Here is a 13,567-nt window from a genome sequence, read left to right on the forward strand (position 1 = left end):
ACAGAAAGAAGAAGACCATAGGCTAACTCAAATACATCCTAATCACTTTGGCTTCACAATTAGGACACCATATTAAATGAAAAATAAAAATCGAAGAAAAGTAATGAATTTTGTGGAACGAGCCATTATGTTATTTTGATTATCTTATTTTTTTTACTGTTAATTACTAATTTTCTGTTTCATACTTTAATCATTTTTCTGTATAAATTTCTTTTCACTATATGATTATAATAAATTATAATTGCAATTAAATTGTAAATATTTTTCTTATTAATTGCACATATTTTCCTATTGAAATAAGTAATTTAATAGATAATTTTCCTATTAGAATTAGTGATTTAATAGATTACTTTGGTTTTATATACTTTCAAAAATATTAATTGTAATCCATTTATTTTTAGAAATTTTTAATTTTACTAGAATTATTAAATATATAGTAATACGCGTCATATTAGTTGTATCGTATCTTTCCAATTGCTCTTACTTAGCTTAATTACAAGGTTTTTTTGACTAAATCTTTTTTCATAAGTTTTGGTACGCAGTGTTTATGACTAAACTCTCTTATATATAGTAAAAAATTCCATTCGTGGTGTTTATGGAAACTCTAAAAAAGTAGAAGTAATTTCTTGATATGCTCTCAATATGACGCGTATCAGCTGTCCAGAAATTAGTAAGCTAACGGTTACTGATATTTGTTTTCTGTAAGATCAAAATCCCGTAAGCGTTAGCTTATTAATTTCTTGACAGCTAATACGCGTCATATTGAGAGCATAATGACTTACTGAGAGCTAATTATTACTATATATCTTTGTGCATAAGTTTTGGTACGAAGTTTTTATGACTATACACTTTGTTATTGTCGACAAAAAAATTCCATTCGTGGTGTGTAATGTGTATGCATGATTACATAAATACTAGATATTCACATGATTACATAAATACTAGATATTTCATCCGCACTATCCCGCGGAGCTATTTTTTAATAAAAATAAAATGTTATTTGTTTTGTAGATTAACTATATTAATAACTGATATTTAATTTGTATTTTTCAAAATGTACAATCTTACAAATACAGATATATATTAGTTAATGTAGAAAGTATTTTGTTTGAGGTTTATTGTTTTATATTATAGGAACTATAACATAAAATTAAATATTATGTGTTTATAGAATTAATTCATATTGTTTTGTAAAATTGAAAATTTAATATTAATAAAATTAATTATAAATTAAAACTTAATGTTAAAGGGAGTGGTTCTTATTGTTTTGGAAATTTTATTAGGATGGGAAATCTTATTTTCCAAAATCAAAACTTAATAGTAATTACTTAAATGAAAAACAAATTAATAATTAACGTTGATGGCATGCTTGTAAATAGGTATGAACTTCAGGATTTATCTCAATAATGTATATGTAAAGATTAAGAAAAAATAAACAGGTCTGTTGTCTTTTTACTCAAAAAGTTGTTATAAAACGTAACCAAGGTTGAGTCACAAAACGTGTTTAATTTGTTAAGATTCTGTAAGATCAAAGCATTGCAAACGTTATTAGTTCATAAAACAGTCATGAAGAATTAGCTAAAAGGTGACTTAGTATCAAACCAACGTCTCGAGTAAAAAAAAAAATTGTCCTCTAATATTAGTTACCAAGATTTTCGGTAATTTTTTTACGTACTGAAAACACTTTGAGGATCAATCAAGAATAGATAAAGGAGTGCCGGATCGGAAGGATATAATTTTATTTTCATGTCTCTCGTACGTGAACACCATTTAAGATTCTTAGCTTCACTTAAATTAATTATCGTTTCCCGATTTATATTCAGTTAAAATGTACATCAAAGATATAGTAATGATCAGTTTTTGTGGCATGAGCCAATCAACAACGTTATGAGAGAGTGTCACGTGGCTAATGTTATCATCTCGTCTTCGTTATGAGTAATTAGAGATCTTTACTCTCCTCTCGTGGTTAAAATCAAAGTGACACGAGAATCGGTAAGGTTAAAGTTAGAGTTCTTTCACATAGTCTCATATCTGTGATTGGAGTGATGCCATCGCCGCCGATCGCTAAGGAAAGATGTATTTGGGTATATATGAGTAATCTAGTAGGTATTTTTGAACCGTTATGTTGGATAGATATTTTGAACCGTTAAATGAATGCCATTATCTAAGTGTTGCAAGGTATACAATTTGGATTTGATTACATAGATACATCAACTCTTGAAAGTTCCACTAAGTGGTACTCTTTAGAAACTAGTCTTTGTCAAAGAGAAAGAAGAAGATATAAATATTTTTTTTGCTAAGTGTGTAAATATCATTGAAAAAGAAATAGAGTTTGTTTTTACATGATTTGGGATTCACAATACTTGGTTCCTTAGTAAAAAAAATAAAAACAAGGAAGCAAATTAATTGTAAAGATTCTGAGAGAAGCTTATCTAAACCAAATGCCGAAAAGGTTCTTAAACTTCTTGCGGTCTAGTTGTGTTGATGATCTCGCGGTCTATCTGTTTGAAGACAATAGACGGTGACACGACTTGTTCAAACTTCATAATTAATCTCGCATTCTGGTTGAGCAACAAAGAAGTATGAACATTTAAGGGTTTGATTGGTTCAAACGTTGCGATTGCGGTTGCGGTTGTGGGAGATTACGGAAGCGGGCGATTGCGGTTTCAACCGTTATTAAGCGTTTTGAACGACTGGTTTAGCGGTTTCAAATTGGTGCGTTTGTGGGAGGTTTACGACTGGTTGACCAGCGGGTGCAATTGCGGTTAGAACATAATAAATGTGATATATAATATATAAATGTTTAAAACACACAAAATTTTAATTAAACTTGATTTATAATTTAAATTTATTAAAAAAATACTAAAATAATTATTGAAAAAACAAATAAATTTCATATTGAAATACTTATTTCTTTATGCATTTGGCTTTTCACCTAAAATTTAATCAAGTAATTTGATAAATGACAAAACATATACTTTAGATCGTAGATCTTTTCTCTTTTCTCTTAGATCGTGGGTCAGTAGTTGCATCGGTAGGAATGGTTAAGTGAGAGTTGAGAAGAGTCACTGGTGATTTGTTTTAATATTTTCACAAATAATCTTATTTTTAAAAAATTTCTGATGAATTATTGTATTTATTTAGATTTTTCTGAACTTATGTGCGATGTGTCATTAAATTTACATCAAGTTTTCCGGGTTATTGTAAATTGAAATATTATTTTCTTCTAATTGTTTATTTTATAATCTCTGTAATCGTATCCGTACTTCATTTCTCTCACCCTTAATGAGTAAAATGGTTAAATAGAAGATATAACACAAAAGAATTTCATTATCATTGATTTCTTTAAATTTTTTTATTAAAAAAAAAATCCAACCGCAATCGCTCGCAACCACAAACGCTTGCGGGAAGCAGCTTTTGAAATTCAGTGGTTTGAAGCGGTTGGGAATGATTAGGAACGATTAGAAGCGTTTTATGTGATTGATTCCAATCGCTAGTAATCGTTACCACCCGCAAACACTACATTTGCAGGAGGTAGCGGGAGAACCGGTCAAAACCTAAGTCTTGATACAGGAAACACTTTCAAGCGTACATATATCCCTGATTAAAAAAAACCAGAAGAACAAGTCATGAAGAGTTTTTGAGGTAAATTACATTCGATTCTTTTAGAAAATACTTAAGAAGAAAAAAAAGGAAGAGAGAAAATATTATTACAATCTGATCTGAGAAAACTAGAATAATGTACCCAATAAATGCTAGATATTTTAACATATATAGTCAAAAACTTCTGAAAGTGATTAGTATGCTTCTAAAAGATATAATATGACACATCACTGACAAAAAAATAAAAAAAATGTATGATACATCATGTAGTAATAAGAGTGCCACGTGGTAATCTTCTAGTAATATAAGTAGTGTTCTGATCTTCACGAAAATTAGGGTTTCCAGCAATGACTTGCCCGAAGCGTCAGAAGATGGAGGAGACAACGTGTGACGACAGCGATTCGGATAATTCCCAAGACGCCACACCGGAAGAAATCCAACTGTACTATGATGAGTGGGATAAAAGCCAGGTTTTGAGATTTCTTTCTCCTCTATATTATATTTCTTTTGTTTTTATTACTTGTTTCAATATTTTGATTATCCCGATCGAGGAGTGATTTGGTGCAGGGTTTTGAAATCGACTTCTCGAAACTTAGCTACTGTTCCTCATGGAAACCTATGGATCTGGACGCCAGTACAAGGGTTGACGAGCCTCAAACCAACAGAGATTTTATCGCCAGGTTGTCCAATCTGGCTCTCACAAAGCACAATGCAGAACATGTTAGGACATATTTTTGTTTTTGTTTCATGAATATCTTAATATGACTCTGTTCCGAAATTTTGATTGCTGTATATTTGTTTTTTTGGTTTTGGTTTTGGTTTGGTGGTAGGGAACAAGACTGGAATTGGTAAAGGTTTTGAGGGCAAACTATCATCCATCTGCTGGAATCACTCTCTACATCTCTTTCGAAGTCAATGATCCGTCTGATGATGCTAATAAGGTCAAGCCCTATAGAGCAGTGGTTCGCTACTTAGCCGAATATGATATTGAAGTACATTCTTGCAAGCCTAAACCTTCTTCGTGAATTTCCTCAGAGTGAGTTTTGTGGTTTCTCCACATCTGTCTATCTATCTATCTATCAAGCTCAAGGGCAGAAAAGTGTTTGCTTGCTTCGTCCTCCAACCTCTTTGTATTGTTATGGCTCGTACGTGTCAAACGAGTTCTTTGTTTGTAGTCTTGGTGTTGGTGTTTCGCTATATCATTCATTAGCCAAGTTATGTATTTGGATATATATATATATATATATATATATATGAATAATTCATTAGTTCTGTATTTGGATTGATGATATTTTCAACCGTTAAAAGGAATGCCATTATCGCAGTTGCAAGGTATAAAATTTAGTTTTGATTTACAACTCTTGCAAGTTCCACTAAGTGGTACTTTTCAGAGATTAGTCTTTTGTCACTTTAGCATTGGGATTACGCATTATACACAAATCAAAATAATGACAAAGATACAGATTCAAAGGAGCGCTTCCACATTTATCAGATTTCACTACCACAACAAAACATTCTCCATGTCCCATTGCAGCTCTAGCCGTATCCTGGCAAATCCCATACCGTCAATAGCTTTTTGAAACCGAATACAAAAGTGGACAAGGCCATCATCATCATTAGCATTGGGATTTCGCATCTACACAAATGAAAATAGTGAACAAAAATTCCAACGCCGGTTGAGGTGTCTTTGAATTCAACAAGAGGAATTAGAGTTAATTATTTGAAATTTCATGACGTGCAGAATTCAATGAATCAAATTAGGACTCTCTGATGATTTCTTATACGATCTCTCGATGTGAATAAACGAGTCTTGGTCTTTTAGACTGAGTTTGTCCCACGCAACGTATGTAAGCATGAGCCGCTGGTAGAGGCATGTGCTACATACCGATGATAGGATGTTGTTAGTAGCTAGAAATAAAAATATATGAAATAGCAAAGAGAAAGAAGAAGATATAATTTACAAGGACACACCGCTTACGCAAAATCAAACAATAGCTGGCTACGGACCCAATCCATTAGCAATCATACTGATCTTTCACAACGGGAACAAATAGTTGACTATCATATTACTCAAGGAAGTAGCTAAGAAACCACAAGATAGAAGGATGAATCAGAATCATCTTCAGCCAAATATAAAAACTGTTGCATCGTCTAACCATTTGCGAACTTTCGAAGTGAATGATCCATCTGATGGACAACAAAACCCCCTGATCATTGAGCACTGGTTGGCTATTATTCCTTTATGGCTAAAATATAGCTATATTATATATCTAGTCAATTCCCGGCTAAATAGCCACAAAATCAGCTGTAGCCACAAATTATTTGCAATAGGCCATTATTGACTATGCTAGTCAGCAGCAGTAAGTAAAGTGCCCACCAAAACGAAAAAAATATTCAATGTCTACATTGGAATAGACCATTCGATCGATACGACGTAACTTGTAGATCACAGTAAAAGTCTTTTTTAATTTTTGGAAAAGTTTCCGGGTGAGTTAAAACGACTTATTGAAAAAGTTACTGTGCATGGTGAGAGTAAATATTTCTTAAATATAGATTATTTCTTGAAAATATTATTTAGAGCTGAGGGAACTAACTGGTTCACTTATTTTTCTTCACATACTTAATTTTAATTGAATTTGAACAGTTTTTTTTTTTTTTGTAGGAAATTAAATCGTAACTTGATAAACATGGACCGATACAAATAGAAAAAGAAAATCTGATATATATATAAAAAAAGGTTCTCATCATAAAAGAAAAAAAAAAAAAGGTGTGACTTTTCCCAAAATCATTCAGAAACACATCGAAAACTAGCTAGGGTTCGTTTTCCATCCCCATCGATCTCGATTCAGCGATGATTTCAGCGATTGAGTATAAGAGATCGGAAGAACCTCCTTCCCTTAAGCGTCCAAAGTTAGAGGAGGAGACATCATCGAAATTATCCAACGATGAACCTCGTCCTGCTGACGACTCGTCGTATGATTCGGATGATTGGGAAACTTTATCAGATGATTTCCGACTCTTAGATGAAGAGTGGGACAAGAGCGGGGTTTGTAATCTCTCCAACGATTTTTTTTTTTTTTAATATATATGGGTGTGGTTTGGTTTTTCAGGGTTTCGATGTCGACTTGTCGAAACTGCGTCACACATTCGGTTACGGATCTGTGGATCTGGACGAGTCTGACTTAGCTAGCAATAGCGAGGAGCCTTATGATACCAACAACAGAGATTTTCTCAACAGATTGTCCAAGATGGCTATCTCCCACTACCACGAAAACACGGTTAGTATTTTATTTGTTTTGCTGCTGAGCTGAGATGAATCTCTTTAGGAAATAACTAACTTATTGTATTGTTACTGTGCATACATACATATGGTAGGATACAAGGCTGGAACTTGTCAAGGTTTTGAGAGCAAATTTTCACCCATCTGCTGCAATTACACTCTACATCACCTTCGAAGCATATGATCTTTCGGATGTTAATAACCAGACAAAACGGTACCAGGCAGTGGTTCGCTACTTGCCCTGGGATATTAAAGTTTGCTCTTGCTGGCCTGCACCTTCAGCTTCTTGAATTCTGATATTTCTGCTGAAAAAAAGGTACTATTTGTTTAAAAGCCCACATATTTAGCTTCTTCTTTAATCCTGTTGCATACAACTCTATAATTAATGTATCGGTGGGAAATCTTTCTATGATATTATTACGTTCAGCTATACTACTGCTTACTTATATGGTTAGCTAGGCTGAAGTTCCAGTGATGTTCCTTGCTTTGATTTTTATATTAAAGTATCCTTTTGTTATGATGATTTCTGCAGTTTCCACCGGGCTGAGCTCATGCATCTATGAATGGGAAGCAAAAGGGCACTAGGAAGTTTCATCTTGTCCCTTGATTTTCTATATTTGAAATTAATAAGGTGTATCGAGTTATGGCCAAATTATACCTTGCTGCTTTCTCCGTGTTTTAAAGTCACTACTGTTTTCGTTCTATGGAAGATGTTCTTATTAGTTACACTCCTTTTGTTTGGCCCTCACTGGTTCAGTTTGTTCATTTCTTGACTACTTCTAGCTAGGCTTCTAGCTTTATGGCATTCCTTAGTTCATCACATTGTTTTGGAAGAAAAAAAAAATTACGACAACATTCTTAGAATTACCAAAACTGAAGATCTCTGGTAGCCTTAAAACTTTGAGATTGATACATTTGGCAATAAGTAATGTATTTTTTTTTTTTTTTCGTTGCAATATTTTCTCAACCGACTACGGTATACTCTTTGACATAATCGGCCAAGAAAAATCTAGCAAAAAGATTAACAAACCACAAAACTCTTCATCTTTGGTCCATGGCAAAAAAACTGTAATTATTTACTCAAATAACACCTAGGTTTCGATTACTCTAGAGTGAGAATTCAATTTCTTGAATCAACAACTTCCTCCCATCTGCTCTGGACCGATCAAGTTGAGCTGAGCTTATGCAAATCTGCAAGCACAAGACAAGGCCATTCAGTTGAATAAAAGGATGCAAACTTCCACAGGGTTTAAAAATCTAGCTAAGAAAAGCAATCAAAAATTCATTACTCAAGTGTCGGCTTTGTTCATTAATCAGTACTTTATTTATTTCTTGGTCTCACTGTCTTAATTAGATCCTATCCGTTGTTATGTATATTCTCCAGTCCTACTACTCTATCAACTATATGATATATGAGTTAATTACTAGTACCAGTAACTTGTAGTCTGGATGTCAAAGCTCCATCAAACCTTCAAACGAAAAATTAACTAGTTAGTAAAAAAATGCATTCTTAAGGTATAAAAACTAGCCACACTCTTCAAAACTACATATATACCGTAATGTCGATAACACTGACAAACAACGAGGGCTCTCCATTTTTCTGGCTACACTTCCTTATAATCTTTCCAATGCCTTTCTCTCCCCAGCATTCACCATAAGAATTCTGGATGAGCCAATAATGCTCACCTTCGTCGGTTGTATCAAAACCAACAACTAACACCGCATGTCGACCAAAATAGGTATCTCTTCTTGTACTTGAACCTTTATATATTCCCTATATATATATGTTGGTTACGTTAAGATATAAGCTACAATCAGTTTGAGTGTGTTCTATTTAATTAGCTATAGGGGTTAGTTCAAACTTACTGATTTATACTTCAAAAAGCTATGGTAAGAATCAATAATAGCAATGATAGGACGCTGGTTTACTAGCTGAATCAAGTCTTCTTCCTTGACATCTTTTCTCTTGATCAAATTAAATTCCTTGATCTTGTAGAAGGAGTCCTCCTGAACAGTAAATTGAAACAAGATGAGAGAGTACATACAACAATTAAATTAGTTGTATCACACAAAACTATATATTGAAAAATAATTACAAAGAACATGCATGACAAGAAAAATTAGTGGAGGTAAGACTTACTGAAGTTTGTTTGGAGCATTCTTTAGGACAAGTTTGGTTGATGCCACCCGAGAATTTGCACACTTGTTCAAGAACAAGGCCTTCACACTTTAAGAATTTGGAGAGCTCTTCGTATTTGATGATGTGGCCATTCTTTTGATTCTTGCCAGTGATGTTGTTTATTAGATGTTGAGGAGAAAGTTCAACTCTAATACCCTTGATAGCAAACAAGGCTTGTACACATCTTGCATTAGCCACAGCCCAACAAACACCTATAACAATAAATAAACAAAATCTCTCTACTGTGGTTTAGACGACGTCCCTATAATTTAGCTAACTATAGTTTAATTTGTACTTGTATACACCCATAATATATAAAAAGGCACCTAATTAAGAATCGAATCGAACATATATATATATATATATATATATATATATATATATATATATATGGTTCGTGTTCCTTGATCCATATATGTTCAACTTATATCTATATAAAGCTTAAAGCTTACTTAGGTCTCCTTGTTTAATGGCTGCACTTAGATACTGGTACCAATCTTTGCAATTCTTGGTAAAATGTGTGATGGAAGGTCCTACACATTGGAATATTAATTTTTCAGAAAGTTAACAGCTTGATGGTGACTTCTATATATAACACAACCAATTATATATATAAAGTTCAGATGGATATTTTACCTTTGCCCATTCATCATCTGATTTTGTAAATCTCTGATTACACAGTTTCCACGAACAACAAAGTCAGAACACAAATGGAGAATTCTTTTTTTTGTTAACTATCCATCCATATATATAGTTACAAAATTAACAACAAGAATCAAAACCTTTGTCGATTTCGGTGCAGGTGATGACTTGTTGTTTTTTCTGAGGAGAAGAAGAGGATTTCTTGTTTTTGCACTTTCTTCCAGCACCAACGCCAACAACTGTGGATTCTTCATCATCTGAGTCACCCTTGTTATCCCCCTTTCTTCCAGTTCCAGCAGCACCAACGCCGATAACTTTAGAATCTTCATCATCGGATTCAGTACTCTCAGTCGACGATGTGTGTTCCTTCCCAACATTCTTATTTTCACTCTCCATTTTCCCCCAACGATCCCTCTCTGCTCGTCTCTCTCATGTGCTCTCAAAGCTCTCTCTTTTTTTTTTCTTTCTTTCTTTTCTCGCCTTCTGAATTAATTTCCTAAAACTCGAAGGAGGGAAACGCCAAAGTTAGCGATCCTCATGTAAAAAAATGTCCGTACGATCACGTGGGTCCAGGATTCACAAATATTGTTTAGCTAATAGGAGTATAATACTAGGGTTTGCGCATGATTAAGAGAGTAATTAGTTTTGTTTTACATTCACTACTCACTACGCAAGTAATTAGTAATTAATTAATCAAACAAGGTTTTTTCTTCCACTTTATAATCAAGTCACTACCACTAGTGGGGGAATTCCCATTCCAATAAATGTCATCAACTAATCATGTTTTATGCTTAATTAATACTATAGTTTACGAGTTTATGTTTTGGTGCTTAATTAAGTCGTTCATGACAATAAGAAAACTAATCGTGTCTTTGGAGAAAGATAGAATTTCAATTTATCATATTTCATGCTTAAACATATTCTTTTTATTGTATGAATGTTCAATTANAAAAAAAAAAAAAAAAAAAAAAAGGCTGTTTTACAACTTAATGCAGCATTTTATCCTAAAGTAGCAACAGAGGTAAATCAGAAAGTAGTTTGAAGTAGATTAGATGGGGTGGGTTAAACATATTTAGTAGATTAGACTTGCTTAAACATATTTACGTTATCTAAAAATATATATATATATATATATATATATATATATTAAAGAAGATAGAAATAGAAAAGGTCCTCTACTTTTCAAAGAGCAGAAATAAAGGTCATTTTCATATGTTTTCTTCCTATTTCTTCGTCTTTACAAAAAAAAAAAAAAAAAAAAAAAACAAACAAACAAAAGACTTGGAAAATTGACAGCAAATATTCTTTGTTTCTGTTCTTCGGTTGGACTTGGACCCATTTCTTCCCCTACCTTTCAATGGGATCTTCCTCTTTACCAGAGATTAATATTAGAGAATCAACTTATATTTAACTAAATTTTAAAATCTTATAACCAGAATAAAATGAGCACGAGAATTTGTTAGCCCAATCAAATAGTCAAATCGTAATTTTGTTTTCATTTTTCTTCAATAACCAAAAGATTTGGGATTTAGGGATTTAACTACGACTACAACTACAGTAAAACCTGTATAAATTAATAATGTTGGACCAAGATATTTTATTAATTTATAGTAATATTAATTTATAGTAATATTTTTAATAGTTTAAAGTTTAAAAATTATGAATTGAGACAATTTTAACAAAAATTTCGGATATTCAAAATTTTATGGTATTGAAATTGAATTTTTAATATTTAGAAAACATTATTAACAATAAATTACAAATACAATAGACAAATTCACCTATACACATGACATACATAAAATTAAATTTATGAATAATAATATAGATTGTTGTATTTTAATAGTCAATCAAACTATCGAAATGTAAATGATGGATATCTAAAAATTGAAAACTTTAAAAAATATAGCTATATTTATGACATGTTACAAAAGATTTTATATCATTATATTTTGAAAATACAACATAATAGTTGTTTTGTAGATATGAGCTTTAGGAGAAATATACATTATATTTTTTTTCTTTACATATATTATATATATGTAAATTTACATGATTATTAATTTATGATATTATTGGGACCATATTTTACATGGAGATTTCAGAAAAATTATTATCTTATTATCTTATCAAATTTTGTTATTTTTTATACTGACCCGACTTGGGACTAACAAAATTTATTAATTTATAGTGTTTATTAATTTATAGAGTATTAATTTATAGAGTTTTTACTGTACTACGATCTCATGGCTAATTAGTGTTTTTTTTTCTTTTTTTTTTCTTACGTTAGCTTATTAGCACCTAGAAGACCACTAAAGTTGTAAATAATACAAATGGATTTATGATCTTCTACTTTACTCCAAATACCAAAGAAAACGAAACTATATGTTTTCCTTACGAGATCATTTAATGGAGGACTAGAGGAGGAAGTTTATTTTAGTTTCTTTGTTCTGAAACTCTGACTTCGATATGACCTGACCTGCTTACGTAGGAGGATATAGATACGTAGTAGGGTTCTTATGTTTTATTTATTTATTTAAGGTATTTCTGGAGGGAATCTAGAAATATATAATTTACACACACTTCTGTATACTCTCACTATTTGAAACTAGATTACTGTGGTCAACAGTTTCTGTTAATTTTTTTTTCTGTATGATATATCCGTTAACTTACGTCTCACAAACATTATACGTATGTACATGTATTAATAATCTCTATGGTACTAGGCTACTACCACGAAAAGACGGTTTAGTTATCGATCGGATAAAAGCCAGGTTTTGAGATTTCTTCTAATTTTCTTTTGTGTTTTTGTTCTTGTTTTAAAATTTTTATTATTTGCTTTAATATTGATTATCCCGAGAGAGAGAGAGATTTGCTGCAGGGTTTTGAAATCGACTTCTCGAAGCTTAGCTGCAGTTAAAACCTAAAATTAAGTACAACTGTACAAGTACGCATTTTAATTTCTTAATTGCTGGTTCAATTACAACTACTGACTAAAGATCTGGTTCGTTTCTAACTTGGTTTAGATTTCTGTCCATTTAACCTTTTTTATTCGGGATTCCGGAATTGGGCCTTTGGCCCTGTAAACTTTTTTCATCTGTTATGACTTTAAATTGAATACCTTCTAACAAAAATAATCTTTTTTTAAATTAATGTCTTCTTAAAGAAAAGTGAACTGTGTATACAATCTCTTACTTTCTTAATTTATTTATTTATGTATATGAAATCTGAACACAATAAACTAAAAACAAAAGTATTTAAATAGCGTTGTCCCTTATTGGTAATTTTAACATAACTCTGTAATTGTTCAAGTATTTAAAATAGCGTTTTCCCTTAAAAACAAAAAAATAGTGATTGGATTTTGAGGTTATCGTATTCTAGAATTTAAGTACAAAATGGATAGGATAAAAACAAAACTGAATGAAAACCATAAACTGACTAAATTTAACAAAACTCAATACGCATTCAATTTTTTGTTTTTTTTTTTGTTTTTTTGTCAAACATACGCATTCACTTAATATATCTGAAATCCATGAACATACATTTAACAAAACGACATGCTAATGAAAATATACGACTTATGTACGGGTTGAACCGTGTTATTGATGGACGATCTCAAACGTTACATAAGAGATGATCAGCAAATGATCGATATTATTACGACCACACTCAAAGATTACACAATTCGACGCCTTCAAAAGGGGTAGATACATACTCCCACGGCTGGGACGGTAACGATAAATTCGCCATACTCCAATGCTGTGGCTATGAATTCTTATTCTTGGGCTACCAGAAAAAGAAGTAAAAAAAAAAAGAAGCGAGATTGTATTGGTAGCGTATTATCCTTACCATTGAGAAAAAAG

General features: G+C 32.0%; 1 protein-coding gene and 1 pseudogene across 1 annotated transcript; one reads left to right on the plus strand and one right to left on the minus strand.

The window, feature by feature from the left end:
* On the plus strand, positions 6,347-7,705 carry LOC104708608. The gene is made up of 4 exons (XM_010425202.2): positions 6,347-6,649; positions 6,714-6,881; positions 6,979-7,199; positions 7,416-7,705. Exons 1-3 carry the CDS (start codon positions 6,455-6,457, stop codon positions 7,171-7,173), a joined length of 558 nt encoding a protein of 185 aa, XP_010423504.1. The 5' UTR covers positions 6,347-6,454; the 3' UTR covers positions 7,174-7,199; positions 7,416-7,705.
* Positions 7,991-10,100, minus strand: LOC104709934 (annotated as a pseudogene).

Source organism: Camelina sativa, chromosome 8, assembly GCF_000633955.1.
Source record: "Camelina sativa cultivar DH55 chromosome 8, Cs, whole genome shotgun sequence".
Taxonomy (NCBI): Eukaryota; Viridiplantae; Streptophyta; class Magnoliopsida; order Brassicales; family Brassicaceae; genus Camelina; species Camelina sativa.

What these genes read in the sequence shown, in the direction of transcription:
- LOC104708608 (XM_010425202.2), top strand. Translation starts at nt 6,455, where the DNA reads ATGATTTCAGCGATTGAGTATAAGAGATCGGAAGAACCTCCTTCCCTT. An exon ending in AAGAGTGGGACAAGAGCGGG is followed by an intron (nt 6,650 to 6,713) that starts GTTTGTAATCTC and finishes TTGGTTTTTCAG; the next exon opens with GGTTTCGATGTCGACTTGTC. An exon ending in CCCACTACCACGAAAACACG is followed by an intron (nt 6,882 to 6,978) that starts GTTAGTATTTTA and finishes TACATATGGTAG; the next exon opens with GATACAAGGCTGGAACTTGT.